Source organism: Malaya genurostris, chromosome 2 (assembly GCF_030247185.1).
Source record: "Malaya genurostris strain Urasoe2022 chromosome 2, Malgen_1.1, whole genome shotgun sequence".
Classification (NCBI taxonomy): Eukaryota; Metazoa; Arthropoda; class Insecta; order Diptera; family Culicidae; genus Malaya; species Malaya genurostris.
This window is the reverse complement of record NC_080571.1, coordinates 192,549,389-192,565,235: the sequence shown is the minus strand read 5'-3', so window position 1 is coordinate 192,565,235 and position 15,847 is coordinate 192,549,389. Positions and strand designations below refer to the sequence as shown.

Here is a 15,847-nt window from a genome sequence, read left to right as displayed (position 1 = left end):
TTGATGAATAATACGACCCATGTTGGGATATGTTTTGCTGTTCGAAACTTATTTTATAGAAAAATAGTATACTCGGTAATTCCAAGTGTAAGTGGGAATAATAAAAAAAATGGTAATACGGTTTATAATAATCATTCGATTACAATAAACCGTTTTACCAACAGCAAAAATACGACCAACTTCGCGAAGCAGATCAAAACTCGAAAGAATTATCGAAAATGCAAGAGGTGGCCAAATGGTTAGAAGCAAATTAAACCAATTGTTTTATAACGATTTCAGTAAAATAAATTGAATCTACGATTTTGTTTTAGACTTTGTTAAGACGTAAAGCCGCCTTGAGCTAGTTTTAATATGATCAGTATCTAACGGGGAAACAGATTGGAAAACCGACATGTGAACACAATGATGTAAATGAAAACCGCGAAAATGTTACCGCAGAGACGGGACTCGAACCCGTAGCTAACTCCTAACCGGGGAAATTGTTTTACCAATTAAACTACCCTGCATATGAAAACACATGAAGAGAAAGTCCAATTGATTGGACGAAACTAAGCATGCTTCGCTCTACTTAGCCACTACGGTATTCACTTACAGTCCCGTATCGACGGAAACAAATTCAACAGAAACACATACAATGATCACGAGTCTATTTCTACCCATCTGTTTTTGCCGCACGATACTGATTTGAGACTTTTGTTTTTGTCTATTTCGCTATCTACGGTAACATTTTCGCGGTTTTCATTTACATCATTGTGTTCACATGTCGGTTTTCCAATCTGTTTCCCCGTTAGATACTGATCATATTAAAACTAGCTCAAGGCGGCTTTACGTCTTAACAAAGTCTAAAACAAAATCGTTGAAGGACAATAAAAGGTTTGTCTACCTTTACCATTGTGTTTGAGATCACACAATCGTCACTGCTGCTACCACACACTAGTGGAGATCCATTAAATCGATGGATGAAACTATCGTGTGTTATCCCGTAGATAGCGAAATAGACAAAAACAAAAGTCTCAAATCAGTATCGTGCGGCAAAAACAGATGGGTAGAAATAGACTCGTGATCATTGTATGTGTTTCTGTTGAATTTGTTTCCGTCGATACGGGACTGTAAGTGAATACCGTAGTGGCTAAGTAGAGCGAAGCATGCTTAGTTTCGTCCAATCAATTGGACTTTCTCTTCATGTGTTTTCATATGCAGGGTAGTTTAATTGGTAAAACAATTTCCCCGGTTAGGAGTTAGCTACGGGTTCGAGTCCCGTCTCTGCGGTAACATTTTCGCGGTTTTCATTTACATCATTGTGTTCACATGTCGGTTTTCCAATCTGTTTCCCCGTTAGATACTGATCATATTAAATTGAATCTGCCTGAACCAAATTTTTCGTACAATATTTCACATTATGTGTAAAAAGAAAACTATTTTGCTGGGCATCATGTGATTCCAATGCAAAAAGACTTGCAATTTCTAATTCATACTCATTGAATACAATTTCAAAAAGATTTTACTGTATATGAAATGTATTGAAATTAAACTGGAGCAAAATCAGAGCTTTTAAATGTAATGAATTTTAGTTTATTTTCATTTCCAGCTGTATAATTTCAATATGAATTCACCCTAATGTCATGCGCATTATAAGGACTACGTAATACAAAAACTCAGTGAAAATCTTCTTAATATCATTCGACGATTGGTGTAGATTAAATTCATTCGGTTTATGACATTCGGTTATATGTATGAACATCATACACATTACAAAATAAATAATATATCTTATATGGCTGCTATAATGACTTATTTTAAAACGAGAATCATCTACATTTTGGATTCTTTTAATTTACAAGGGTTTGTGTTTCAAACCAGTTTTCAATGATATTCATTTAAATTAGTTTGTTTTTGACAGAGGGGAAATTAAATGGCCGATATATTTAAACCATCCGAAGATCTTTATGGGGATCGGATGAAGCAAAAACCATTCAGAGTCCAGTGAAAGCAATTGGACCACCGACGCTCGACCAACAGCGTACATTTACAATATCGCAGTATAACGACAGGTAGGAGTCCTACCGTAGGACAATATCAGCAGGAAGACAATGAGGTCATAGAACTTTAGGGACAAGCATGGATTTCGGCCTTATTAAAATATTGAATAAACGATAGTCTTATTTGACCCTTTATAGCGAGCAATTTTATCTTTTGATTTATCTTTAAGTTAGATGACAAAAACCAATATATATATATATATATATATATATATATATATATATATATATATATATATATATATATATATATATATATATATATATATATATATATATATATATATATATATATATATATATATATATATATATATATATATATATATATATATATATATATATATATATATATATATATATATATATATATACATGTATTTCTAAGAATTAAATAATAATATGTATAACAAAATATTAATTATTTAGTCAATCCATGCAAAATTTTGATCTACTCGATCTTGTTGGGCACTACCTTCAGTTGTTCCAGTAATCACAAATGGTTTATTACTCGTCACTTTGTTGGTAAATTTACCGTCAAAACCAAAATTATCAGCATATAACATGCCATCGGTTTTATTTGTTCGGTTCAAACTACGAAGCTTGAAAGAATCCTTTCGCGTAGAAACATTTTCAGAAGTTTTATGCTCGTTAGATTTCTTCTGTGGAGACATTCTATCCATGAAGGATCGCCATTCATACAGTTTTTTGCTAGCCGCTCGAATCTCATCCACGCATTGATCGTGTCCTGGGTTTCGTCCAACAGATGGAGCATCTATAACATCCTCCAAATCAATCTTCAAAGGTGCTAACGCAGATATAGCTCTTGATATTCCAATCTGAAATGTAAAAATACAATATGAATGTTGGCCATCTACAATTTTCCACGTATTACGATGAAGAATTTTGCCCAAACATAGTAAAACATGTTCTAATCCATACCTTTAAATTTATTTAAATAGAACCAGTGTTGTATTTCCTAAATTTACCTTAAGGTCATTCACCTCTTCCCCCACTTGTATTTCCTAGATTAATATAAAGATATTCTTTTCTCGAGCCGGAAGGCTTTTATAGATTATTTGGCGTCTCTCACGAACGAATTTACTTCTGCTCATAAATATTGTAAATTACCTGCAAAATGCATCTTTTCGGATATGCTAAATGATGTCTTTTTTGTAAAATCTCTATATCCTTTCGGATTACATCATCTACAAAATCGATCATCATCCTTTCGAGGGAATTTGTTTTTTATGCTGCCTTCCCATTGAACAAGTCCCTTTTTATCCATCCCTTCCCATCAGCAAAATAAAAAAGTCCTTCTTAATCCACCTAGTGTGGTGATAATACCTTTCTCTTTCTTCAAAGCAGACTCATGAAAATATTCTATATCTATTTATTAAATAATTTCTGACACTAATTTGGGCTTATTTTTGACACCAATTGATTCGATTGGATTGATTCGAGTAGATCACAAAAGTATGCTTCAGCGTTTATTTCACATTTTCGGCAGCATTTCTCAAACCAAGCGCTTGACAATTGCGTTGCCTATTTGTATGAAAAGAATGATTTTAATAAAAAAAAACCTTTTTTAATCCACTTAGTATGTTATAATGCCTTTCTTATATTACTTATATTTTCAAAAATATCACTAGAGATTCTGCGAAGAAATATTTTTTCAGTCATTAGTTAATTAAGAAATTTTCTTTGGGTATAAACTAACATAACATTTTCAATTTGTAAATAATTTTGTCAAGTTAATAAGAATTTCTCTTTATTTTGCATCGTCGCACCAAATGATTAAATACACTTTACCGGAAGTCGGAATCGGATGAAATTAAACAGTAACCTATGAGACTATAGGAACTTTTATTTGAGCCTGTTTGTGGAAATCGATCAAATCATCTCTGAGAAAATTGAGTGAGCCTCGTCTTAAACTTTTTGACCACTATTCGCTTTACTTCTGGAACCGGAAACTTGGAACCAGTATAGCCAAAGTCGGTTCGTTTAGTAAGTAACTAATATAACCTACAAATTGAATCAATTTTAAGCCAAATCTAGAAGAATTTTACCTTTTTTTGCATCGTCAAAAAATTCAATTTATGAGGACATTATTTGACACATAATTGCACACATACACGCAGACACATACATTACTCATCTCGATGAACTGTGTCGAATGATATAGAACACTTAGCCCTCTGGGCCAATTTTCAAGTGATTGCATAAACTTTCTATATGAGAAGGGCAATAAGTGTACTTTTATAGAAAAGCATCGTTATCATGATCTTTTAATAACACTAACAAGTAGGTACAAATTGAATGAAAGAATTAGAAATTTACTTTTTTTCTTCGATTGAAAAAAATAAATTTTAATGTGGCAACCCTGCACACTATACGCTTCGAACGGAGCAAAGCCGCACGTACCGTCGTGTACTAGTTTTGCATCGCCATTTTGAATGACGATTTAAATGTTTTGGCACTCATCGCCCTATAATTTCGGAACCGGAAGTCGGATCTGGATGAAATTGCACAGTATATTCAAAGACAATGAGAGCTGTAATTTGAATCATGATTCGTGAAAATCGTCTTAACCGTTGCTAAGAAAACGAAGTGAGTTTCTTTTTTTGAGATTTTCTTTACCATTATCGGTGCTTTCGGAAGCGGAAACCGGAGACTAGTAGTCTCAAAGTAATTTTATATATACCCTAACTAACAAGATCTGCCAACTAGATGAATTTAGCAGTAAGTTTTATAAAAATGTGCACTTCATTTCGCCATCGCTTGTGAAAAAATACTCATGAAATTGAAAATTTTCACTGATCGCCCTGTAATGCCGGAACCGGAAGTCGGATCTGGATCATTTTTTCAGGGACTGTTTTAAAAAATTATTGGCTCTTAGTTTGTGAAAATCAGTCAAGAAATTTCAGAGAAAATTGAGTGCGCATATTTTAATAAGTTTGCACATATTTCCTTGTAATTCCACACACACACACACACACACACACACACACACACACAATTGCATGAAACGTCGAAATTTAGTATCATATCGAAAAAAAAAATTTGAAAAAATCAACTGTCTGGGACTTAGAAGTAGTCCCAGTAAGTTTGTTTTAAAAAAAAACATTTTTGAGATGGCACTGAAACTCGACGTTTCATGCAATTTGGCAACTTGGCTAACTTTTGGCATCAAAAAAAACTTTTCGATTTCGGAAATCTCATGTACTAATGATTCAAATTACAGCTCTCATAGAGGTGATCTCAAAATATTGGCATTCTCATATATATTAGAGCGGTAAAAAACAACGTGTTTTGTCGGTTACTTCACTTATACCATTATATCTCCGGAATCAGAATTCGAAGTCTTTTGATCTTCAATTCTGATCAATGGCATATTAGTAGCTTACGAACGAGCCTAGACTTGTTAAAATCCTATAAGCCATCTCCGAGAAACTTGATCGGTAAAAAACAACGCGTTTTGTCAATCCTTTATACCATCATATCTCCGGAACCAGAAGTCACAGCCATTTGATATTTAAACTTGATCAATGGCCCGACAGTAACTTTTAATCGAGCTTAAGTTTGTTAAAATCGGTTCAGCCATTTCTGTGAAAACTGAACGGATAAATATATTCGAAAAGTTCACACACACAGACATTTTCCGATCTCGCCGACCTGAGTCGAATGGTATATAACACTATGGGTCTCCGAGGCCTCGTTCGAAAGTCGGTTTACCAACAATTCTACTACCCTTCTATGGAGATGCGCAAAAATGCCCTGTTCCCAAATTCTGATCCATATTTTCAAATCGATTGGTAATACAATCTAATAAACCCATTCTTAAATATAAGAGACATAAAATAAACCGTTCTTAATCCACCTACTGGTACGATAATGCCTTTCGCTTGCCATTTAAATAGTCTCATAATTACATTTATAAGACTATACCCTCAGCCAATAGTATTCTGCCGTTCCACGCATAATTGACCCATATACGTAGGAAATCTAATAAAATATGGGTCATATATGTGTAGAACGGCCGTGTTGTGAGCTTATCCAATAACCTAATATTAAAATTAGAAAATGCCCTTGGCATCTTAGAGCTGAAGCAGTGTGCCTTTAAAAAAGTTATATTATTGAATAAAAAAAACCTAATAGCAGCTTTTAAAAGTGTCTAAGAAATTTTGGCGCGCAGTTTATCGGTTAAGTCATATATAAAATTACATATCCCGAACTGGGAATAATCGACATATTTTTCCGAACTTGATCAGAAACCACATCGCAGTTTTTAAATAAGCCTAAGTTTATTGAAATTCGAGAAGTTTGACAATTTATTAATTTTTGTTGGTTTGACGTAAAGCCGCCATAAACTAAGTTCAGTTTTTGCAATGAATGAGCGGATATATATTGGAGAAGCCAAATGAATGAAAAACTAACAGAAAAGATGATTTATTGGAAAAGAACTGATGATTTATTGGAAAAGACAGGACTCGAGCCTGCGTTCTTATGCATTCCGTGCATACGCGCTACCATTTCGCCACTCTGAATCTTGTTTTAGTCACTTTAAAACTCGAGGAAAGGAAAGGAACCGATACTTTACATCCAAACGTAAGGTATCGGTCGGGTGCCAGCCAGGATGTAGACCATGTTCGATGTACGTTCTACTATGTCTGACTGGCGTCTCCATCCGTTTGTTATACCTGTTAACCTCTGCTGTAGGGCTGTCTTAGTTAAAATGTTCAGCAAGTGCAAAGAGCTGGACTACTTGTCTTCAGTATGAAAAATGGATACTTAAAGTTAGGCCAGGGCATCAGTTGAATCTGTTACCTTTCAAAAATGCACAATCCAAAATTCTTTTATTCGCTGATAACAAAAATGTATTCCAGAGAAAACAGTTTAAGTCACCAGGATCATCCAGTAGAACAAGTCACTATCCAAACAACAGCCAAGGGTCTGACTACTGTCACGTACTATAAAATTAAGATCAATGCAGTGAAAATTTAACTCATCCAGTTTTCTAATTTATGATCTCTTAAGCTTATTCTATTACAGTTAGACGAATGCCAAATTCAGTACGGTATCTCAACCGAGTAAAACTAAACATCAAATTAAGAACAATTCCAAATCTTATTATGATAGCAAAAATGAATTGAAATTTAAATTGGATTTTGAATCATCAATTTCGTAACTAATATAAAAATATGTTATCGTTTTGATGTTCACAATAAAACTTTTAAAAGAAGGACTATTAAGGTAAATGTTTTTCGATGTAAGCAATGCATCTACTCGGATCAGGGTCATTTCGCCGAAAGCCATTTCGCCGAAAGGGTTATTTCGAGTCATTTCGCCGAATCCTTAAAATCGTAATTGGAATTGATTTAAAATAAAGATAAATGAAAGATGATAGCGTTAACGCCCCTTTTGTTGACCTACAATTGTACTTCTTGAATGAAAATTGATTCTTAAACTCTTGAATAAAGATTGATTCATGAGCTTCAGAACGGAGTTCCCAAGAAAACTGGTTAACTATTAGCTACTAAGCATCAAAGCAATTGCATAGGTGTATCTACCAGGCAAATGTATGTGGTATTATCCGTTTATTAAGTGAAAATAAAAAAAAATCTAATGCGGCTACGCCACATCGTTTCGGTTCAAACAAAAGCAAAGAAACCTAGCAGATTTGTTTATATGGAATAAGCGCTCTTTTCATCATTTTCGGAACAATCATCGGTGCGATTTACAAGAAAGAGTGCCTTAAAAAACGTCTAATGCCATTTACAAGGAAGAACTAAGGATAAACTCTGTTTCGGTCTGATCTATTATCTAGCCACTACGCCGTAACTTTGTCTTATGAAAAATTCTGGGCATTCAAAGAATCAGAACTTTGCAAACATCCTAAAGTTTTTGAAAAAGAGCCGAAGTTGAAGTAAATTTGGGTAATACAAAAAAAAACTAGGAAAATCGGTTGCATAGCATGTTACCTACCAATTTAGTAACCCGAAAATGCAATGTCGCTCACTGTATCAAAATGGTCGACCGAGCAATGAGTTTTGCTCTTAAATACTCGTTGATACCATGTATTTTAGAAAACTGAAACTTTGAATGGTTTGTGTTTATTTCATACTACTGAAAATTTTAACATAAATTGCTGATCATATTTTCCATAGCCTAGAGAAAAAAATTATGTTGTTGAGTAAAGAACAATAAGAGATATTCACGATTAAGTTGTACCCATTCTTTTACAGGGTACATTTTGAAAAGGCGTCCCATAGTAAAGTAAGCCGTATTCACGACAAAATGGCCGTCCAAACATGAATGAAAATACAACAGTTTATAGTTATTTTTTGCAGATTTTCATAGCAGGAAAACTTTGTATAGTTCTTTGCAAATATAATTATAATTCTACAAAAAGCCGATTTATTGAATTGGACCGGAGTTCAAGTCACGACCATTTTTTTGGTTTGGTCAAAAGCAGTGTGTTCATGTTTAAAACAAATTGTAGCCTTAATATATATCTCACTAGAAAGACGAAGAGTTGGAGAATGTTATTTATGTCGGTTTCGTTTGAGAAAACGTAAAGAAATTTTATTATTAAAACCAAACATCTCAATGGTAAAAATTATTATTATTTAGTTTGAAATAAGAATTAAAATATCAAAAACCATAACAGTCTGCATGACAAAATAGCAACAAAATATCAAATTATGTTATTGTAATATCAAAGCAAGAACAAAATATTTATAAAAAACGAGTTTTTCAGTTTTTGGATATTCTAGTATACCGAAAAGAATAATATCATTAGCATTTCTTATATCTGATTCCAGTTTGTTCAAATGTATTTTATTTGACGATAGAACTACGGTATCAATTGTACTTAATTAATTATGATGCTGTATTATTTATTGGTTCCTTTGATGAAATATCAACAAAATATCAAGTATCGCTATGACAGCACAGAAACATCAAGCCAAGATATGATGATAAAAATGGTCATTATTTTGATTTTTGTTTGCTGTTCACATCTACCCGGGATATGAACCGACTTCGGCTATAACGGCTATTGCAATCAAAATATCAAAACCTTTTTTAATCCACCTAGTGGTATAATAATACCTTTCTCATATTACTTATACATCCAAAAATATCACTAGAAGATTCTGTCAAGAAATAATAAAATAAGACAAACATAATAACATAATTTTTTGAATTTCTAAACAGTTATGTCAAGTTAATAGGAATTTTTCTTTATTTTGCATCGTCGCACTAATTTATTAAACACACTTTAAACTATACATCTGGAACCGGAAGTTGAACCAGGATGAAATTAAACAGCAACCTATGAGACTAGCAAAGCCTTGGTAGTACATTCCTGTAGTGGGAACTTTTTTTTGAGCCTGTTTGAAGAAATCGATCAAATCATTTCTGAGAAAATTGAGTTAGTCTCGTTTTAGAGTTTTTGAACACTATTTCCGCTACTTCTGGGACCGGATACTTGGAGCCAGTACAGCCGAAGTCGGTTCGTTTATTAAGTAACTAATATAGCTTACAAATTGAATCAGTTTTGAGCCAAATCTAGATGAGTTTTTCCCTGTTTTTGCATCGTCGCTCTAAATGACGGTATGCAATTTTAAACACACTGTACCCTATGAAAGCATGATGAAATTCAATAGCAACCTATGAGACAATGAGATTTTTATTTTATGAGTGACATTATTGGACATACATTGCTCAGTTCGATGAACTGTGTCGAATGATATAGAACACGTAACTCTCTGGGCCAATTTTCACTAGTCAATTTTTCAAGTGATTCCATAAACTTTCTACATGAGAAAGATGATTAGTGTACTTTTATAGAAGAGCATCGTTATCATAATTTTGTAAGAGCACTAACAAGTAGGTAGAAATTAAATAAAAGATTTACAAAAATATATTTTTACATTACTGAACAAAGCACGCTGCGAATGGACCAAAGCCGCTCGTTCCGATGCATACCAGTTTGCATCGTCATTTTGAATGACGATTTGAATGTTTTGATACTCATCGCCTGTAATTTCGGAACCGGAAATCGGAGCTGGATGAAATTTCATAGTATATTTCAAAACAATGAGAGAATTAATTTGAATCATGATTCGTGAAAATCGGTTTAACCGTTGCAGAGAAATCGAAGTGAGTTTCGTCTCTGGAGTTTTTCTTCACTATTATGGGTGCGTTCGGAAGCAGAATCCGGGGAATACGGAAGTTCCAAAGTAGTTTTATATATTCACTAACTAACTAGATGAATTTAGCAGTAAGTTTATTAAAAATATGTGATTCGTTTCGGCATCGCTTGTGAAAAATACTCATGAAATTGAAAATTTCCACTAATTGCACTGTAATACCGAAACCGGAAGTCGGATCTGAATAAACTTTTCGGGGACTTTTTCAAGAACTTCAAACTTTTTTATTTGCTTCTTAGTTTTCGAAAATCGGTTAAGAAATGTCCGAGAAAATTAAGTGCGCATTTTTTCATAAATTTGCGCAATTCTGGAACCGGATGGCGGATCCAAATGAAATTTAAGAAAATTATATGAGGCCATCAGACCTTTCATTTTAATCTAAGTTGGTGAAAATCGGTGACGCCCTTTCTGAAAAACGTGTGTGACTATTTTTTTTCTATTTTTGGTGCATATCACCCTTTAATTTCGAAACCGGAATCATGTTTATTTCAAAACTCTGATCCGATAGTCCGTATCATTACTGGCGCAATCGGTAGGATCGTTTTTCCTTTCTCTGTAGAAAGGTAGTAGGTATACCATTCGACTCAGCTCGATCGGCTGTATGTGTGTGTATGCGTGTGCACTTTTCAAAGATTATCTACCACTCAATTTTCTCGAAGATGACTGAACCGATATCAACAAGCTAAGTCATTTTAAAGCCACTATTGAATTGTTGATCAAGTTCGAAGATCAAACGGCTGCCACTTTTGGTTCCGAAGATATACTAGTATAAGTGACGTGACCAACAAAACGCGTTGTTTTTTTACCACTCAATTTGCTCAGAGATGGATGGGCCGATTTTCACCACCCTAAACTCATATAAAAGCTTCTATTGAATCAAGTTCGAAGATCAAATGGCTATCGCTTCTGGCTTTGGAGATATAATGATATAAGTGACGTAAACGACAAAACGCGTTGTTATTTTACCGTTCAATTTTCTCATAGTTGGCTCACCGATTTCAACAACCCTAAACTCATTTGAAAGCTTCTATTAAATTGTACATCAAGTTTGAACTCAATTTTCTCAGAAATGATTGTGCCGCTTTCCACAACTCTAGGCTCATTTGAAGCCTACTGTTGAATTGTGGATCAAGTTCGATGATCAGTATCAGCCCTTCTGGTTTCGGAGATGTAATCGAGGAAGCAAATATATTATATATAAATATTGATCACACCAGGGAATTTAATGTAAATCGAAAAAGACATCACAGTTACACCATCTCGTGTAGGAAAAGGTTACTAATTTATTATTGTCTAATAGTTTGCGTTGAACATGATTCCCACTTTGAGGTGGAAACTTTAAGTGCCGTTTTTTATGATGAGATAAAATACCGCCTGTAAACAATACGACAATCCTCCACAACAAACCGTTCAAAGGTATGTGCAGAATTAAAATTAAACTTATAGTTTTCACATTCAAAAATGACGAAGTGGTGTTCAACTTTCCTGAAAATGAAACGATCTGATATTGTGTATTTATGTCACGGGAATCGGAAATCATCATCATCATCTTAAACCTGAATACAAATGGATTGATTTCTTAAATCAAGAAATTGTAATACTTTCTTCGGAAATGTTGACGAATTTCTGGAATTAGCATTACTATGATTTCTTTTCGTTCTGTGCTAGCATTTAGAGTGTTACATAGATTGAAATTAAATTTCACATACAGTTATATCGAAAGGGTTTTTTGATTCAACAATGTTTTTTCTCTCGAATCAGTAAAAGATTGTTTTTACAGTTTTTTTTTCGTACATTGCATATAGAGAAATGTTTCACATATCTGGGATTGTTTGATTCAGTGCACTGATTGTAAGAGCTGTCATATATGTATAAAAGAATTTGTAGTGTATTAGTAACGTTTTTCCCACCGCAATGTTACTGTGATGTCCCTCGTGAATTGCAATAGTGATCCATTTTTATATGTAATATATTTGGTAGAAGTGATGTAAGCAACAAAACGCATTGTTTTTTTAACGCCCAATTTTCTCAGAGACGGCTGAGTCGATTTTAACTAGACTCGTTTCGCTACTTTTCAATAGTGGATTAAGCTCGAAGATCAAATGGCTACTATCGATTTGTGGATAAATTTCTAAGATCAAATTGCTGGCATTTCCGGTACGGGAGATATAATGGTATAAATGGCGTAAGCGACAAAACGCGTTGTTTCGATTTTCTCGGAAATGGAAAAACAGATTTCAACGAACTTAGGTTAGTTTGAAAACTGTAATTGAATTTTGGCTAAAGATTTAAAGCAAATTGAAATCTATATCGAAAGTCTTGAAAGTTTGAAAGCTACTATTAGGTTATTGGATAAGCTCACAATACTCTTGGCCGTGGAAAGAATCTTACAAATGTTTTAATGATACTATTTCAATGGCAAGAGGAAGGCTACATCACACCACTAGGTGGATGAGAAAAATTTTTTTAGAGCAGTGAAGTGAAAGTGTAGTTCCCGGCATAAGCCATCCGCGACGGTTTATCGTGGATTTGAGGGAAAACCTCATCGCCTAGAAACCAAAGGAACATCGGCTGGAATGTAGAAATTCAAGATAAGAGATTTTAATTATTACTTTAACCTTTGAACCAAAAGATAAAAATATTCAGTTGCAACAAAAAGAATTATATCTTTCTAAATAACCAAATGAGCCATACTAATTAGGAGACGCACGGCCCACCCACGGTGGTCTTTGTGTATATGCCAAATATATATACATATATACATATATATATATATATATATATATATATATATATATATATATATATATATATATATATATATATATATATATATATATATATATATATTATATATATATATATATATATATATATATATATATATATATATATATATATATATATATATATATATTTATATATATATATATATATATATATATATATATATATATATATATATATATATATTTATATATATATATATATATATATATATATATATATATATATATATCGAAAGGGTTTTTTGATTCAACAATGTTTTTTCTCTCGAATCAGTAAAAGATTGTTTTTACAGTTTTTTTTCGTACATTGCATATACTACCGGGAAAAAAATGTAAAAAATCAAAACTTTTTTTCTATTAATTTTATTGATAATTAAGTTATTCCAATGCTCTATGATAGTGATTGGGAATAGTTGCTCGTTGATAAATAACTTTTTTCGTTTTTAAATTTTCGGTAAAAATATATAAAACCAATGGTTTAGCAACACACGCACAGGTATTATCATGTAATTGTCCATGTGAAAAAACCAAATTCACCCTTCCGCTTTATTGACGGTAACAGAAAAGTCGAACGGATAGAAAATTAACGTTTAGTCTTATGGTCTCATAGAACGCTATTGAATTTTATCCCGATCCGACTTCCGGTTTCGAAATTACAAGGCAATATGTGCAAATCTATGAGAAAATTCAATGTTCTCGGAAATTTCTCAACCGATTTTTACAAACTAAGATGCAAATGAAAGGTCTTGAGATTCGATTCCGGTATTACAGTGAGATTAGCAAAAATATTCAATTTTATGAGGATTTTTGCACAAGCGAAACGAGGTGCACATTTTTCAATAAAATTTACTGGTAAATTCATCTAGTTGACAGTTAGTTGGTGGATATATAAATCTACTTTGGGAGTACTAGTCCCGGTTTCCGCTTCCAAAAGCACCGATAAAAGTGAAGAAAAACTCCGAAAACGGAATTCACTTCGATTTCTCAGCAACAGTTAAACCGATTTTCACAAATCATGATTCCAATTAAAGCTCTCAGTGTCTTTAAAGATACTGAGCAATTTCATCTATCTTCCGGTTCCGAAATTTTAGGACAATGAGTATCAAAACTTTCAAACTGTCATACAAAATGATGCAAAATCGGTACATGCTGGTACGAAAGAAGAAGAAAACGCACCCGCCTAGCACACAACGTGCTTTGTTCAATTTTGTATAGCGTGCAGGGTTGCCTCATTTAAATCTTTATTAACTTAACGTAACTGTTTACAAATTGAAAAGGTGATGGTAGTTTGTACCGCAGAAAGTTTTTGATTTTATTCAAGTTTCAAAAAAGAAACTTGACAGAATCTTCTAGTGATGTTTTTGAAAATATAAATAATATGAGAAAGCCATCATTACAACACTAGCTGGATTAAAAAAGTTTTTTTTAACTAGGTTCGAAATTATTCCAATGTGTAGGTCAAAAACTGTAAAAAGGATCTTTCTCATTTCTCTTAAAGATAGCGAAATCGATTTTCACTAACTTTAAGATTCAAAGGATAAGTCTTACCGTTTCATCCGGAATTCCAATATTAGTGGATACTACTTCCGGTTCCGTAACTACAGGGTAAACAGGACTAGATTACATCGGATAAAACTTTCCGTTTTCTATTCAATGAACAATTGTTTTTTAGAATTCCACAGTAATATTTATGATGGTATAAATAATAGAATAATAGAGAAGGCATCATTACACCACTAGGTGTATTAAAACAGGTTTTGCCTTTCTCATATAGAAAGGCTATGCAATCACTTGAAAAACCGACTAGTAAAAATTGTGTGTGTAAGTGTCATATGCCATTCGACTCAGTTCTTTGAGCTGGGCAATGTGTGTGTGTCAAATAATCTCACTAGGTTTTCTCGGAGATGGCTTAACCGATTTCCACAAACTTAGATGAAAGGTATCACGGTCCCAAATTCCTGAATTTCATAGGGATCCGACTTTCGATTCCGGAGTTATAGGGATCTTAGGGTCAAATGAAAGATCTTATTGACCTAACAAAAATTACTACATATTTTCGGATACAACAAAGTTTGGACGTCATGTTAGTTAGTGGCCGTACAATCCGACTTCGATCATACCGGTTCTCGGGTTCCGGTGCTGGAAGTACATTTAACATTGAACCCTCTTCGTTTTCTTAAGGATGACTTACGCGAGTAAAGCGCTGTTTCACTCTGTATGTTATACTAGTTAATGCACAAACAATCTCTTGGTTTCTTTCAAAAATCGAAGAGAAACATTTGGAATAGTACAATAAAAACAGTATTGTATATGAGAAAGGTGTTTTACATCTTTAGGTGGATTAAAACAGGTTTTTTTCATAGATACCACGTACACATCGCACTTCGAAACAATTTTTTCGTGCTCGCATTTTCAAGGTCGCAAAATAACGCAAGCGAAATACATTCAAAAGTCGAAACAGCTTATGAGCAAGGAAACAAATCTTTTCGAAGAGGTAAATGTCCTAAAAGGAGGCAAAGGGATGGCTCAAGCATATCGGACGAAAATGTTCATAGCCACTCAAACACAAATAATTTGATATTTCGAAAGACCGAAAGTCGGATGTTGAGAGAGAGAATATGATCAAAACCGTCCCGAATGGGTTGATATAATTTGGATTGTGTCTAGGAAACTTTGAAGACGTTTGAGCTCGTATGAATAATCGAACTTACAATTTGTAACAATTCACCAAATTTGAAGGTCGTTTTAAGAAAAATACACATAAAATCTCGTTCAAAACATCCTTCTTAGGTATCAAGCCATT

At 33.4% G+C, this 15,847-nt stretch overlaps 1 protein-coding gene across 2 annotated transcripts in view; it reads right to left on the bottom strand.

Annotated features, from left to right (window-relative positions):
* Positions 1-2,429: 2,429 nt before the first annotated feature.
* The window catches only part of LOC131432942 (putative ammonium transporter 2), a 46,130-nt gene continuing 32,712 nt past the window's right edge, over positions 2,430-15,847 (bottom strand). For both annotated transcript variants that reach the window (XM_058599538.1, XM_058599537.1), the window contains one exon: positions 2,430-2,878. In XM_058599538.1, the coding sequence (XP_058455521.1) occupies positions 2,465-2,878 (414 nt within the window). In that variant the 3' untranslated portion in view covers positions 2,430-2,464. The remainder of the gene's footprint in view (positions 2,879-15,847) is intronic.